The sequence below is a fragment of the Stigmatopora argus genome, chromosome 2 (assembly GCF_051989625.1).
Source record: "Stigmatopora argus isolate UIUO_Sarg chromosome 2, RoL_Sarg_1.0, whole genome shotgun sequence".
NCBI lineage: Eukaryota > Metazoa > Chordata > Actinopteri > Syngnathiformes > Syngnathidae > Stigmatopora > Stigmatopora argus.
Window position 1 is genome coordinate 11,329,171 of NC_135388.1, and position 16,645 is coordinate 11,345,815.

Genomic DNA, 16,645 nt, shown 5'->3' on the forward strand with positions numbered 1-16,645 from the left:
TTGTTTATATCAGTAACCAATACTTACTAGCTAGTTAGGCCAGTTTTCACACAAAGTAAATTTTGTAGTCAAATTAGAATAGAACAGCCTTTATTGGTAAAAGTTGTCATCATTTTTAAACAAAATATAATTCAACTGACAACAAACCTAAGGGAGGGTTAAAACCGTCCCCACAATGCTGACTATTGTCATACAAAATGAAGAAGATGACAAATCCAAGACCAGTAATTAACATTCCCTTTAAGAAATCATTATTCTATACCGCTTATCATCACAAGGGTTGCAATGGTGAGTAAGCAGGGTAACCCCTGAATTGGTTCCTAGCCAATCGCAAGGCTCATGGAGACAAACAACAATGCCCAAACCCACCCCCGACCCTTGTGAGGATAAGCGGTACAGAAAATGAATTAATAAAATGACTGCGTTGTCTGAATATCAGGACATTTTAGAGACCTCTTTGAAACCACAGTGAGAGTACATTTTCACCATCTAGTGGCAACATGCTGTAATTACAATTGAATGAACGCTTTGACAAGCATCGTTAAATTCATGAATACGGTTTTAAAAAAATACACACAGTTGTGCTCTGAGTGCAAGTGATGGAAACGAAGGTTACTCGGTTAGGTCCAATTTAAAGGTCCAAACATTTGTACGTCATCGTCGTCGTCAGAGGTAGCTGAATGAAATCTCGCGCAGGAACACACCGGCCATTTTTCTCCATAGCACCGCTGCAGCTTTCGGGGAGTGCAATCGCGCTTCGTAGCACTCTGATAAGAGCACAAGTTGGAACAAGTGTCAGTCGCTTCGACAGACTTGCCAAAAGTCCCGAGAACAGGACGCGAAACATGCTGCCGAGGACCCGTGCACACTTATTTCGCTGACATCCTCGTCCGCGTTCGGCTCGCCTTAAAGTGTCGCACAAATGGAAATGGTGCCTAGCGAGGAGAACCAGTTCGTTTCCAAAGAGGTGAGTCGATCCTTAAGTAAACCTGGCCACGTTACTTGTCATCTCTTTTTTTAAGACTATAATGCAAAAATACATGCGGGTAATGTCAATGTTTTAAGTGTTAAACGAGTTCGGTTGTTGTTTAGAGGCCAACTTAGCTTAGCTGTTAGCTTCTAAACACGACTTGGACGGCCTATCGTGATATGGGCAACATTGAAGACAAAGTGAATTGTTGTGACAAAAGTGGAGCTTTGCTGTCAATCGCTCGGATAAAAACTGCAAATTTCACGCGTGATCGTCACGTCGTTTGAAGTTGACACAATATTCTCCGTTAATATGTCTTCCGCTTTCAAGTAGCTCCACCTGACGAGCTAATGTCGACTGATAAGTCCGAAAATCAACTTTGTTATGCGTTTAATAAATATGTGACAATCATAATTTTTCAATATTATAACTGATCGGATTCTTTTAATGTCACGATGTCCCTTGTTTTGAAATGGAGCTCAAAGTATACGTCTTCGCTTAGGTGTGTCAGTTGCTCTTTGAAAGGCTTATTTATGCACTTTTTCCCCCAACTAAAACGCTTTAGAGTATTCTTTGATCTTATTTATGAAGTTCCTTGATCAAAATGTTTGATCCTGCAGACATGATCGACTGGTTTATCAGCATTTAGATAGGCAGAGTTGGCGAAAGTATCCCCAAAATGTGCTCAAGAGTAAGTACTATTATTATTATTAAAAATTAGGGGACTCGACTTACACAGCGTTTTAGTTGCATCTTATTATATTCGATCAGAGCATACATGGCAAAACAAAAAAATATTAATAGGAATGGGACTGCACTTTTACCACAGTGCTTAACTTTCACATTTTCACCAAAGCCACTACTATTGTGTTTAAAGATGACACTTGTAAAAAGATAACTAAGCATCATTTATTTCAAACCAGAAAATATTTTAACAACAATGACTTGTGAATAATCAAATGTTCCCCCTACCAGGGATTGTCCCACAAATGTCAGACGAGAATGAGCAATGTTTTACTCCCCAACACTTTGGACACTGAAAGCTAATTTTTGGTTACTAATTAACTCATTGGCTACAAATGATGACGATAGACAAATTCATTTTAACTGAGACGAATGGCAATAATCATTCACCCTCGCCAGCACAAATGGATAGATGCCTATCCCTGTCAATGCAAGCGAGTGAGTTGATGAATCTACTCCATTGCGTCTAAGAAAAAAAGAAAGAACTGCATGCGCTCCCCGTTTCCCATGACAGACTCCCATTTTTTCCATCAGCGTTTCTTTTTTTTCCCCGTATGAAAAATATTATAAATTCACCAGGCAGAGATGCATCATCTAAATTACTCGCTATGAGAATGTTGTAAGGCTGTGGGGACTTTGTGTGCCATCATGTTACATTCTGGCTCTATTTGAGTTTATAAAATGTGCTTGCTTTAGTACCAAGTCAGTCTGACAAACCAGAACAAATGGATCGCGCAAGTAGTATATACAAATAAAACTAGAAGAATGAAAGGAATGGCGTACACGTTGGGTGTGTTCATATCTGGAATACTCAAGTAGCAAATAGATATAATAATGCTACTTTTTTACTCCATTGTTTCTATTGTTTGCATATAATTTGCAAAGTACAAGTTCAAATAAGCTATTAGCATGTAGAGAAAAAGCAGCACTGTTCATTATAACACAACTTGTAATAATATTGTAGTACAGTGGTGCCTTGACTTAAAATTTGATCCTAACAGGAGGTTTATTGGTAATAAAATAAACAGCTGTATGAATAATTATTTCATTACATTAGATTAGAAACAATAAAACAGTGACCTATCTTGACAAAAGAGTGGTGATAAACCTATTATTTTATTGGTCAATATGTAAAAAAAAAAAAAAAGAAGACAGCAGCTAAGCAGTTGTCAGCAAGTGAGAAGATAATGTAACAGTTTTACAGCCTCACTCAGTTTTTATTCTTATTTACCAACCCACAGATATGACTAGAATGCACAATGCAAAAGATACAGATCGAAGTCCTTTGTTGGCAAACACCGATCAATTCCTACTATGGCTTGGAATTGTTTCAAGACTAATAAAGGAAAGAAATCCAGGACCTAAAACCCTATCAAAATGAAACCATGAGCAAAAAAAACCCACACCAAAACAATGCAGAATCCTGAAGCTGTCTAAAATTACATTTTTACCAAATAATAGTTTTAGTCATTCTCCTAAATCCACTTATGAAATAATTTATTACAATAATGCATTACCATTCTTATGTACACTGGTTCACGTTTGAATGTTTGGTAACTGAGGGTTGGTTCCTTCAGTCTTATTTGTTGGCATCTAAGTTTCATCATGCTATTGTTTTCATCCAATACTTTACTCGCAATGGCACATTTTGGCCAGTGTTTGTCTGTCCCAAATTGTCATTTGCAACTATTATGTGGTTTTGTTGCATTTATATTGTAGTTTTACAATTTTCTTGTTTTATTGCTGTCTTCTAATTATATCTATACTGCCTTTGGATGAGGTGCAGCCATTTAAAAAACCTCTCGAGAAAATGTTGTTTGTGCTGCGTCACTGCATGTTGGCACCCAGTGATTATATCCATGGTAAAAATAACCTTTAATCTCATAATACACTTGTGTGTTGTCAGCTGCAGCTCTGTTATAGAACATGTCACTCAGTCACATTTTGCCAGGATCACAATACGCATGTTGCAAAATCATTAAATTGCTGAATTTCACAATCATTACTACTTGAACCAATTGCTAGCTTCTCAATCCAGACGCTCATATGCACTAATTTGCTTTCACTTGCTTTGTTTAAGTCCCCGTGTTTATTTATGTCTCATTTGTTAGGGTATGTTTTGGAGTTGCAGACAGAGTCTTTTTGATGAGTTGAAAAGGAGTTCACAGGTAGCAATGCCTTGTTTTTGTGTGTCCAATTGGAATGGGATCTTATCGTTAGCATGTTGGCAAATAGCTGCATGGCATCAATATTGAGGATGGAAATCATTTAGTGGACTTTTTATCTATTTATTAACTCATTGGCTGCCTTTGGTGGCAATAAATGTCCAATCAATTTTGACTGTACTGGTTGGCAGTTAAAGATGTCCACGGTCCAATATTGGAAACAATTTCCTGCTGAAATGCGTAGTGGCCTCTACAGTACATTCATTCTCTTCTTGTGCGCCATCCTCATCTGACTCTGGTGTGAACAAATAGTATCTAGACAAATATGCCCATTGCACCGTGATGACGTCACTTCCCGTGGTCTCCTCTGGACCACCTTGCTGAACCATGGTAGGTTGAAATGGATAGTCTAAATGTACATGTTGGTTTTGGTTCTTAGAATGACACCTCAAAAACATATTCAGACCTCACAAACAGGTTTGCCGTTTGAACCTTATTTCCTTCCTCTACGCCATCCGTTCTGTCTATTCCAAAGAATTATTCGAATTTGGCTGGGTAACCTGCTGCATGTTTTCAGAAATGTCACGCAACTGGTATTAATTGGGTTTGACCTGTAACATGGCATGATGTGTGCTGTGTTCTTAGAACGTCTGACTCATCTTGAGCAAGCATTGCGCAACCAAATAAGTAGAAATGTTTACCAGTTTTGCACATACAAAACACAGGATAGGCATTTGGAGATATCCAGGCGATCTCACACTCTTACCCCATTCCCTTGTATTTTCAGATCCAAAAAGCTGCCGAAGAGCCCAGAGTGCTGTGTATAATCCAGGACATTACCTGTGCCAAGACCGTCAACGAAAGGTTGACCTTTAACCTACCTGCGTCCACAACTCTCTTCAAACTCTATGAAGATGTTGCCCATAAAGCGGGATACGTCAACGGATCCTTTGAACTCGCCTGGGGGAACACGCAAGAGATGGTTGGGAAATTCTACTAACTGCAATCCACACGATTAAAATACATTCAGCTGTCAAATGGTTATCATTTCCATACAGTTTACATAGTTGTCATCACATCTTTACCCACGGGGCTGTGCTGTATCTGGACTTGAGTAAGGCTGGTAGAAATGCAGGGTTTGAAAGTCACACATGGCCTAAAGGTTAATATCAATAGTGGATTTGGACATGCCATTGTTCATTTGTACAAAGTAAACCCAGTGCAGGAGTTTTTCCCAAGCTTGTATTTGCAGATGAATGATATAGAAGAAGGCTTGGTGTTCGTTTTTTATGTACCTAGTGGCCCCTTTTCTTAAAGGAACCAGAGCTAATCCTTCTTCTGACCCAGGCCAAAGCCTAGGTGTTGTGCCCGTTGTTATCTCACTGAGTAGGTCAGTGGATTAAGCTGCCGTATGTTTCTACTGCATCGCTCTCTGGTTGTTCATTCTCAGCATGGACATCAGGAAGAAAGTGTTTGATGTCCTTTTGTTACACAATTTCTGGGTGTGTAACCAATTTTCCCATTGACGGAACCCTCTGGCAACACAAGAATTCACTCTCACTCGTCTCTGTAATCTCTTATAATGGAGCCCCTCGTGTTTTGGAAAGAAGAGAAGCTAGTCAATTTAAACAAATGATGTCTGAATCCTCCACCCTTTTATATATCCAGACACCCCTCGAGCACAGCGAAGACGTGTCGCTTCTGGACTCTGGCTTTCAGCCTGGTGGTAAAAGGAATTTCCTCCAGATTACAGACAAAGATGGAGAACAGCCACGTGTTGCTTCGGTGAGTGAATTAGCTTTAATCAAACTGAAAAATAAAGTTCTTCCATTGCATAATTCCAGCTATTAGGTGGACCTTATTGAGTGCCACAAGCATCCAGAAGTGATATGAGGGTCAGATTTTGGGCAAAATAAATAAAAAGGACAAAAAATTCAAGGCTTCTTTTGCAGAATATATTTCACTTCAAGATCTGGGTGCACTTTTCCAGATTTGTAGTTCTACTTTTTTAAGACTGGGACAAGGGTATGACGCAAAATGGTCACATGATGTGGCCTCATGAGTCTCGAGTGACTGTTTTAGCGTGACGAGAGCAGGTAAGACGAGAGTGGAATAACGTAACACAACCATCCTGTCTAGTGATGTTTACTATATATAACTAATGGGGTTAGTTTGGAAGTACTGTCTTTAAATTATTGGCTGCTATCGAAGGTGATTGACGTTTAATCCATTTTAACCGACAAATCTTGTCGGGAAAGTCCCGTGTTTTAGTGACATTGACTGCTATAGACGTCCAGTCCAAATGAACTAGGAGGACGCTTCACTGGAAGACAATGTTGAATAAATTGCATCAGATTTATGTTTTGAGATAAGGGGGTATTGAGACTTTTTTTTATTTTCCCTGCAATCAGGACGAATCAGGAGGAGCAGAGAGCAGCGGACTGGACGATGGCTCCCAGGAGCGCTTCATCGGGCCCCTGCCCCGAGAAGCAATTAGCTGCAGTGGCGACTGCAGTGGCCCCTCTTATTCATATGCCTCCATACTCAACAAATCTGAGACGGGTCAGGCGTCGTTGGCTGTAAAATGTGTCGTGATTTTCATTTTGCACAAACTCAGTTGTGTTTTTAGTTATGCCTTCTCCACCACTGTAGGTTACGTGGGTTTGGTTAACCAAGCGATGACCTGCTATCTGAACAGTCTGTTACAAACGCTGTTCATGACCCCGGAGTTCAGAAATGCGCTGTACAAGTAAGTAAACATATTCTATCCTTGTTTGTCCTTTTTTTAATTGACCCAGAACAGTTGAAACGCGTATTGTGATGTCAGATTGTTGTCAAAACAAAAGTGAAAAGAGCGCCGCGTGACTTACGGCGAAAACACGAGGACAGTTCTGTTTTTTCCTTGTTTTGGATTTTTAGCTTTCTAAATATAAATGAAACTATTGATCATCAAGAAGCTCTAGTGAAAAATAGGATTTTGACCGTTTTTAGGTCAACAACCTGTGTTACTAATCAACTATGAAAACAGTTGTAAATTAATAATATAATCAAATATTGTTATCAAGTAATTGTCGTAACCACCATGTGCATGCATGTGCTTTTAAAGGCTGCGGTCTTTTTGGGTGGCGGGGCAGCTTGTTGTATTTAATTTGAGGTTTTTAGTGATCTCTTTAGAACATTGAACCTCATTTGTTGTCCTCTTCAGGTGGGAGTTTGAAGAATCCGAAGAGGAGCCAGTCACAAGTATTCCCTACCAGCTGCAAAGACTGTTTGTTCTTCTCCAGACCAGCAAGAAACGTGCCATAGAGACCACCGATGTGACGCGAAGCTTTGGATGGGACAGCAGTGAGGGTAAGAGTTTGGCGAATCTCACGAGGCTGCAAAGATATTGTCTCGAGGGTCATCACATGCTACTGAATATTTTTTCCCCTCCAAATGCTCCTCCCAGCTTGGCAGCAACATGACGTCCAAGAACTTTGCAGGGTCATGTTTGATGCCTTGGAGCAAAAATGGAAGCAGACAGAACAGGTAGGAGAAATGGAAGCAAAAAAGGAACACTTAATTTTGTCTTTGCCAGGGCTTGATTGTGCACACTAAAGTCTGTGTCTGAGTAGACAACATGTCTCCACATGAGACAAATAAGCTTGTGGTTTAATATCATTGAAAATAATCTGATTTAGTAAAAATTCAGTGGGAGATTAATTTTTTTTTTTTGACAGCTCGTTCCTCTATCCCTGTTGAATTTATTATGAAAAGATTCTAACCTGGCCTGTCCGCATTCCTCTCTTCAGGCTGACTTGATCAACCAGCTATACCAGGGGAAACTCAAGGATTACGTCCGCTGTCTGGAGTGTGGCTACGAGAGCTGGAGGATTGATACGTACTTGGATATCCCTCTTGTAATAAGACCCTTTGGGGCCAGCCAAGCCTATGGCAGCGTGGTAGGGTTTCCTTTCCCCAATAATCACTTTTTCCCACGTTGCATATTGTGTCACTGGAGTGCTCATTTGAATACAGTTTAAATCCGATTTATATTTTGGTTCTCCAGGAGGAAGCTTTGCAGGCATTCATCCAGCCAGAAACTCTAGATGGGCCCAACCAGTACTTCTGCGAACGCTGCAAAAAAAAGTGTGATGCCCGGAAGGTGAGCAAACTAGAAATGAGTTTGCACAATTTGTATGCAGAGTGCACTAGAGCCCATCTGAGAATGGAGTTATCCCTTAAATCCACCTGGTTTGCTACAGGGTTTGAGGTTTCTGCATTTTCCTTACCTGCTGACGCTGCAGCTGAAGCGATTTGATTTTGACTACGCCACTATGCATCGCATCAAGCTCAATGACAGCATGACTTTCCCTGACGAACTTGACATGAGTCCATTCATAGATGTGGAAGATGAGGTGAGAGCAGTAACGCCAATCATGGTAGTAGCACTTTGCCCATTTTCTATCAAAATCCATTCTTTTGAGTTTTTATTATTATTATTTTTTTTTTTTATGGACGGCTTGCGTAGAAGTCCCCTCAGACAGAAAGCTGCACCGACAGTGGCGCTGAAAATGAAGGCAGTTGCCACAGTGACCAGATGAGCAATGATTTCTCCACTGATGATTGTGTGGATGAAGGCATTTGCCTGGACAGCACTGGCGGTGCAGAAAGGGTCTTGAAACCAAAGGTATTTGCTTTAAACAGGGGGATATGAAAACTAAATGCGATTGAGGACAGAGCATAAACCAGTCTGAGCCACAACGTTTTCCCCATTCTTTTTGCCAGAGTTTGCCGAGTTTTGAGCTGTTTTCCGTTATGGTCCATTCCGGAAGTGCTGCAGGTGGCCACTACTACGCCTGCATTAGATCTTTCTCCGATGGACAGTGGTACAGTTTCAATGACCAGCATGTTAGCAAGGTCAGTATCAACAGGTGGGCTCAATTCTTTAGAATTGAGAAGTGATGTTGATTGCAAAAACTCTTTTAGTGGTTTTGCAGATCAGTCGTATCTGCTGAAATGTTGGGTGTGTGTTACAACTGTCAAAGTATCCACTTCTAATTTCAAGCCTGCTTTTGCATGTTTTTGGATAGATCACCCAAGAAGACATAAGAAAGACTTATGGGGGGTCCTCAGGGAGCAGAGGATATTATTCCAGTGCCTTTGCAAGGTGGCTTTTGTTTATTGTTTCTACTACTTGTTTTATTTTCTGACTTGAGGCTTTTTACTGCTGTATTCCAGCAATAATCCATAATTAACTAGTTTATCTTCTTTTTTTCTCTTCTGCAGCTCTACCAATGCTTATATGCTGATTTACAGATTGAAAGATCCCTCAAGAAATGCAAGTAAGTTATCATTGAATTAGATTCATTGTATTGAAGTCAGCTGGGATAGGCTCCAGCACCCCCCGCGATCCTAGTGAGGATAAAGCGGCTCAGAAAAAATGAGAGAGAGTATCATTCAATTTTAAGGAATTCTCACCAGCTTTGGGGCTGTTTTTCAGCAGCAGTGTCCCTCAAGGACTCTGGGTTTCGATTTGTAACATGACTTGCCTATTGCTGTTTTTCTGCAAAATCTGTTAACCTGTACAAGTTACATTTTGCTGCAATCGATGAACTGACAAAAATCCATCCACTTTTATGTGAAATACCTTGGGTGCATTTTTGACCTAGTTTGTTGTAAATCAAATAAAATTAAATAAATGGATCAAATTAAATTAGGTGCATCGAAACTGAACTACTGTGAGCCCAAATATGAGAGACATGTTCGGTAATGAGAAATGCAAACTGAAACATCACTTTCGCCACTCAATAAAAAAACATTTTGTGGAGGTTATCAAAGTGATAATGAGAAAAGGAAAGCGCAGAGGAAAAGCACTCACTATTCAATTTGTATGAAAAGAGACGTAAATGATAAATGACACCATTATCAACACTTTGACAATAACATCGAGGACATTTGACAGCAGATTGTGCTTCTATTCTAGTGTGTATTTGTGCTCACACTCATACTTAAGGAGAATTAATGGAGCATTCTGACAGCCTACCATACATGTTTTGGGGATGTGGGTTGAAAAAAGACTATCTGGAGAAAAGCCCGCAGGCACCTGTAATTTATTCCTCCAAAAATCAGATAAACCCCTTTTGTTAAAATACATTTTATGTATGATCATATTCCATTTTGATTCGTATTTTTAAGGACGAATCAGAATCAAATCTATTGTAAAATATTACATTTCAGTCACTATTTTGAGATTAAAATTGTCACTACAATCGCCCTAAATTGGTATATCAATTTCATTCGTTTTGTATCCTTTGGGTTTAGTTTCATAATTGTGACTGAAGCTCTTCGCTTGTAATATGTCGCTCTTGTAAGAAATGTTATAATTCTAGCTGTCTTCATAGCCTTTGAGTCAATACTATTTGTCTTCTGTCTGCAGAGTATTTAGCTGTGGATGACTTCCCTGAGCACATAAAGAGTTTGGTTGAGAAGGAGAAAGAGTCTGAGGAACAAGAGAAGAGACAAAGAGAAATTGAGCGAAACACTTGCAAGGTATATATAAATCGATCCACCGGCTTGAGGCAGTAGCTGCATATTGATCACTTGCTTTCCTTTCTTCAGATCAAGCTTTTCTGTATGCATCCTTCCAAGATGATGATGGAGAGCAAGCTGGAAGTCCATAAGGACAAAACCCTTGCGGAGGCAACCGAAATGGCCTATAAGGTTTTTGGGAAATCCTTGAACTGGATCAATGGTGGTGATTGCATGCAAGCCTGGTCACCTATTTTTGATTTCAGCTTATGGAGCTGGAGGAAACAATCCCCTTGGACTGTTGCCGCCTTGTGAAGTATGATGAGTTCCATGAGTACCTGGAGCGTTCCTACGAGGGCGAAGAAGAGACACCCATGGGCCTTCTGCTCGGTGGTGTCAAGTCCTCTTACATGTTTGACCTGTTGTTGGAGACTCGGCGACCAGAGCAAGCGTTCTTACCTTACAAACCCGGAGGTGAGAACCTAGAGCCGCTGAAAGAAGAGATCTTTGGTAATCTGTGTGGCTCTTGTGCTGGTTTTCCAGAGGTGATGGTGAAGGTGCACGTTGTGGATCTGAGAACTGAAATCATCGCCCCACCCATCAGTGTTCGTGCTTATCTGAACCAGACCATCACTGAATTCAAGCAACTTATTGCACAGGTTTCTAATAAGCGCATTCATATAGAATGCTAGCCAGAAGTTAAGATGTACTCAATGCAGTGTGCGTATATATAATACAAAATATAATCAGTGTTTTTCCATTTTGTATTGATGCACCAGGTTGCATGGATCTTCTCACTTTATGGAGTATTGTGTCCATTGCAGACATAAAAATTAATTATTTATATAATGTATCCCTCCATTCAGGCTACCGGACTATCTGTCGAAACAATGCGTGTGGTGCTGGAGCGCTGCTACAATGACCTGCGTCTACTCTATGTTCCAAACAAGACACTGAAAGCGGAAGGTTTTTTTAGGAGTAACAAGGTCTGTCGGTTTATTCTCATTGCGGTTTGCAAAATCACATTGTCATGTATTTTTCAATTTTCATTTCCTGCCATTGAAAACGATAGAGCTCAAATCTGCTTTAACTAGGATGGCTGGCATTGAGTCATAATATTTGAGTCCATTTGAATGGGCAGCGATCATTTGCTGCCAGCCTCTCCCGGTCATCCATCATTGTCAATGGCAACCAATGTCTGCATTTATTAAATAACGTTTAAAGTCTTTATACAGTAGCATGGTAATTGATTGCCAGTTACTGTGTGGTTAATGTAAAAAAAAATAGCGAATTTTAGCGCAACTGCCTCATCTATCACCATCAACGATTGAATAGTGTAACACTAGACGATGCTGACTTCCAACTTCTTTGTCTTTTACATTTTTTTCTCCCATTAGATCTTTGTGGAGAGTTCTGAGTCAACTGATCACCAGGTCACTTTCACAGACTCGCTCCTGTGGAAGCTGTTAGATCGCCACGGGAATACTATACGACTACTGCTCTTGCTTCCTGAACAGTCCCCTGGCACTTTGGCCAGTAGAACAAATTGCCAAAAGGTTGGCAGTGCCTCGGATGTTCCCTTTGAAGGATCAAAAGGCAACAGGAAATCAGTGGAGGCCATCCTCGAGGAGAGCACGGAAAAGTTAAAGAACCTTTCTCTGCAGCAGCAGCAAGGCTCTAGCGACAGCCAGAAAAGCTCGGACGCCAGCTACTTTGAATACGTTGAATCCCCGAGCCAAGAGGCGGACTCAAACTCACCCTGCGTTGCCGCGGACAACAGAGAACTAGAGAACCGAATTCGGGCCACAACTGGGTGCAAGGACGGTGGCTCAGCTGCACCAGAAAACCACTTGGGCTGTGAGGAGCGCTCAGACTCTGAAGTAAACAATGACCGCAGCACCAGCTCGGTGGACAGCGACATCCTGAGCTCGAGTCACAGCAGTGACACGCTGTGCAACGCGGACAGTGGTCCAATCCAGCTGGCCAATGGTTTGGACTCGCACAGCATCACCAGTAGCCGCCGCTCCAAAGCCCACGAGGGCAAAAAAGAGACCTGGGACACCGCGGAGGAAGACTCCGGGACCGATAGCGAGTATGACGACAACGGGAAGGCAAAATCGGATGCCCAGTACTTATACTTCAGGACAGAACCTTGTTCTCAGGATGACTCTGCCTGCCATTCACAAAAATGTATGAACTTTTTATTCATGCTGTATTTACATAAGGCTTTCTTCTTTCATTTCTATTTTAGTGGAACAACTCCATCGTTCAACGGCAAGGGATAGAGACGTTGGAACTCTGCAAAGAATGTGTATCACTAGAGTAATTGAAACTACATAAAAATTTATATATATATATATATATATATATATATATATATATATATATATATATATATATATATATATATATTCATATATATATGAATTATTTCAAACGTGAATTGAACTACACAATATAATTTGAAGTTCAGGATAATTGTGAATTCAAGTATGGTACACATTCAATTAAGTCCACCTAATCAACTTGATAAAATGGAAGGAAAGAAAAACTCAAAATAAGTCACTAGACAACTTGAGAATTAGTTATTTTTAGTTAAATTTTCAAGTTAAGATTTAAAGGAAGTTTCATTTTTTAGTTTGATGCCCAGCTGCTGATATGGTCTTTGCATTATTTGTGGATGCGTCCAATGGGAATTTTTTTTTGTATTGTAGGATCGTATCAGTTTTATCTGTAATGCTATCACTCTTTAATTGTTTTTGCTGTATTTTTACCAATGCAGTTAGAAATCAATTGAACAGGGCATTTGCCATTATAGTCAAAGTTCAGTGCCCTTTGGCAGCAATGAGGCATTGAGAGAGACATTTTGGTAATGTTGGACAAGTCTTTCCACATTTCCATAACAGTCTTTTGCTCGATGGCTTTGAATATCCTAAACATTTTAACTAGTCTTAATTGAGCTTTTTTTAATTTAATTGTAGGCACATGAATAGGCTTCATATGGGTTTATGTGAATAGCAGCTCTAAGACTTGAGTATATTCGTCACTAGGGGCAGGAGCAGACCTTCTGTTTTGTTGTTTGTTAAAAAAATATGTTTTTCAGAAAGTTGCCATAAATAGCAAAGGGTTAGGGGGCTTAAAAATTCTCAAACCAAGCTTAAACTGTTAAATCCTAATGGCCTCAGATCTGCCTGAATGTAATTGATGCAAACAGACAAAAAGATAAATGTAAATACGTCTTCTTTTCCCCCGGACAACACGAGTGAAGATCTGCTCCTGTTGAGTTTTTTCCTGTGCTGTTCCCCAGGTTTAGTGGTTCACGTGGACAAGAGGATAACGTTAGCAGCTTTCAAATACAATCTGGAACCCTACGTCGGCGTCAGTTCTGCCCAGTTTAAAGTGTTTCGGGTTTACGCCAACAACCAAGAGTTTGAGAGCGTGCGGCTCAACGAAACTCTGTCCTCATTCTCTGACGACAACAAGGTGAGAATATCAAATCGTGTTGCAGGCGGTTGCATTCGAGTGACGCATTTACATTTAGTGTTACATTCCACAGATAACCATTCGGCTTGGGAGAGCCTTGAAAAAGGGTGAATACCGAGTGAAAGTGTATCAACTACTAGTAAATGAACAAGAGGTGAGTGCTAGGGTTAAAATAAATAAATAAAATACATTGTTGAAACTTGCATGGAGAGCTAACATTTGTTTTTTTTATAGCCCTGCAAGTTCCTTGTGGACACTGTGTTTGCAAAGGGCATGACTGTTAGACAGTCTAAAGAAGAGCTGCTTCCTCTATTGAGAGAACAGTGCAAGCTTGACCTCAGCATTGACCGGTAAAACCACAACCTGGAGCTCCAAAATAAGAGAAATCCATGATAGGTAAATATCTTGTTTTTCACAGGGTACGTCTCAGGAAAAAAACATGGAAGAATCCAGGCACGGTGTTTTTGGACTACCATGTTTATGAGGAAGACATCAGCATCTCATCCAACTGGGAGGTTTTCCTCGAAATCCTCATTGGTAATTATATCATTTATAAATGGTATTTTGCATAAGACCTTTATCATGTGTATCACAGCTGGGAGAATCGTAATTTGGGAAAACATTAAATGTCATTGTTCTGATGTCTAAATGTGGATGATTTCCGGGAATTGGCCACCATTTTATCAATGACGGTACTATTCTAACAAATAAAACGTCTTTTTCAGATCATGAGAAAATGAAGTCCATGTCACAGTTGGCTGTTCTGACCCGGAGGTGGAATGCGTCCTCGATGACGCTAGGTTCCTTTCAGGAAGTCATTCTGGAGACCAGCAATGTGGATGAACTCAAGGAGAAGGTTAGGCGTAACCTCCACATCCCTGTCTGTACTACAGTCTGACTGACTTTTTTTCCCTCATTGTCATTGCAGCTTAGTGAGATGAGTGAAATCCCTCTTGAAAAGCTGGAGTTTGCTAAGGTTTGTCTGATTCATTTATTTATTATTCCTAAATTCTACACCTTTTCCCCTGCGTGCTTTTTGCTTATTTTTATTTTTTAACTGATTGTCCTTGCGTGTGTTATGGAAAGGGCCGGGGAACATTTCCCTGTGATATTTCTGTGCTGGAGATCCATCAAGAATTGGACTGGAACCCCAAAGTATCGGCGTTAAACATGTGGCCTCTGTACATTTGTGATGATGGAGCCGTGGTATTCTACAGGTACAAAACTTTAGGAATCTTTAATTGCACTCAACATGAACAGAAAGAATATTCAAATGCATTGTTTTTATCTACATCCAGAATGAGGTATTCTTAAATTAGTGATCATTTCCCTGTTTAACTTGAACTCAGGACAGTTACGCTTAACTATAACAAAATAATAAGATGGTCCCCATTCAGTATTTGGGAATATTCTTGTAAAAATGGCTCAGTATTATAAAAGAATCCCTCCAATTCTGACTCGTCAAGTGAGACATCATTATTGTTTGCGTGTTTTTGCAGAGACAGCACAGAGGAACTGATGGAGTTGTCAGAAGATGAGCGCAATGAACTCATGAAGAAGGAGAGCAGCCGCCTCCTCAAGACTGGACATCGGGTCAGTTACTCACCGCGGAAAGAGAAGGCCCTAAAAATTTATCTAGACGGTGGTCCGGCCAAGGATTCAGGGCAGGACTGAGTCCCCTGGTCTCTCCCCTGTGTCTTCTGGACCTCCTGGCGACTCTCTGGGACTAGAACGTCAAGCAGCGGCAAGGGGTTTGAAACGCTCTCACCTTAAGCTCTGAGCTGGGAAAGCCGGTTTTAATGTACTGTAAATTTGAAAGGGAATTGGAGAAACTATCCCTGATAGAAAATGAATTGAACAACGTTCAGGACAAATCACCATGACGCTGTGGAGATGTCGCACACACCGTCTCACCTCCGTTCCTTCGGTTCATCTGGATTCTTCTCTCAATTCCTCGGATATCATTCAATGTTCATTATCTTTCTTTGCACACTTTCCTTTGAATTCTATCAAAGCAAGGTTAGGTATCACCGCAAATGAATCCCAGGGATGCAAGTTCATAGTAGTTCACTTAGCCAGTTGTACTGCTGCTATACTTCAGGTTAGTTTTGGATCACAGGTTTGGTTTCTGTCAGAGCTTGTTCACCCGACATCACCTCCGCTTCTTTTTATCCGGTGACGCTCAATTCTACACAAAAAAATCAAGTAAAGATGTTGTACACAAGGAGCTTGATTTTTCTAATTTGTTTTACCCCGGTTGTAATTGGACTGGATGCCAGTGACGGCAAGTTGAAGTGGTTTGAATGCCGTGCGGCCAATGAGGGTCGTGGGTTTCTTTGTCCCTCGATGATCCGATGTCCTCGCTGTATTTTTCTTTGTTTTCTTTTTTCCGGCTGAGAGCGTGAGGTGGAGTCGGCGCTTAAACCCACTGCTGCTTGATAGGACGCCAGAGGTGGGAGAAAGTCTCCAAGTGTCTCGGCAAGCTTGGCTTTTAAAGCTGCCACCAGCTGTTCACTGTAGAAATGCCAATATCTGTTGATTTTTGTTTTTGTTTGTTTGTTTTTTCTCTGTTGGTGTTATATTTCTTTTGAAATTCAAATCCTGTGTGAAAATAGTTTAAATTTTAGAAATGAATTAAAATCCTTTATTTCATAATCTCGGTTTTTCTTCCAAAAAAAACTTTCAAGTTTAAAGGTGTCCTAAGAACTCTGGCCAATACCCATCTAAGCATCTGGCTACGTTTTAGATGAGTAGCCTGTGTATTCTGTCAGTT

The 16,645-nt window shown here is 40.5% G+C and overlaps 1 protein-coding gene across 1 annotated transcript; it reads left to right on the forward strand.

The window, feature by feature from the left end:
• Positions 1–676: 676 nt before the first annotated feature.
• On the forward strand, positions 677–16,249 carry usp47 (ubiquitin specific peptidase 47). The gene is made up of 28 exons (XM_077626652.1): positions 677–967; positions 4,667–4,861; positions 5,548–5,664; positions 6,291–6,441; positions 6,532–6,628; positions 7,085–7,230; positions 7,328–7,407; positions 7,671–7,820; positions 7,928–8,023; positions 8,124–8,276; positions 8,390–8,548; positions 8,647–8,778; positions 8,952–9,028; positions 9,148–9,203; positions 10,298–10,410; positions 10,480–10,581; positions 10,656–10,863; positions 10,933–11,048; positions 11,256–11,375; positions 11,787–12,579; positions 13,697–13,872; positions 13,946–14,026; positions 14,107–14,222; positions 14,291–14,409; positions 14,598–14,728; positions 14,801–14,848; positions 14,959–15,089; positions 15,372–16,249. Exons 1-28 carry the CDS (start codon positions 923–925, stop codon positions 15,544–15,546), a joined length of 4,083 nt encoding a protein of 1,360 aa, XP_077482778.1. The 5' UTR covers positions 677–922; the 3' UTR covers positions 15,547–16,249.
• Positions 16,250–16,645: the final 396 nt, after the last annotated feature.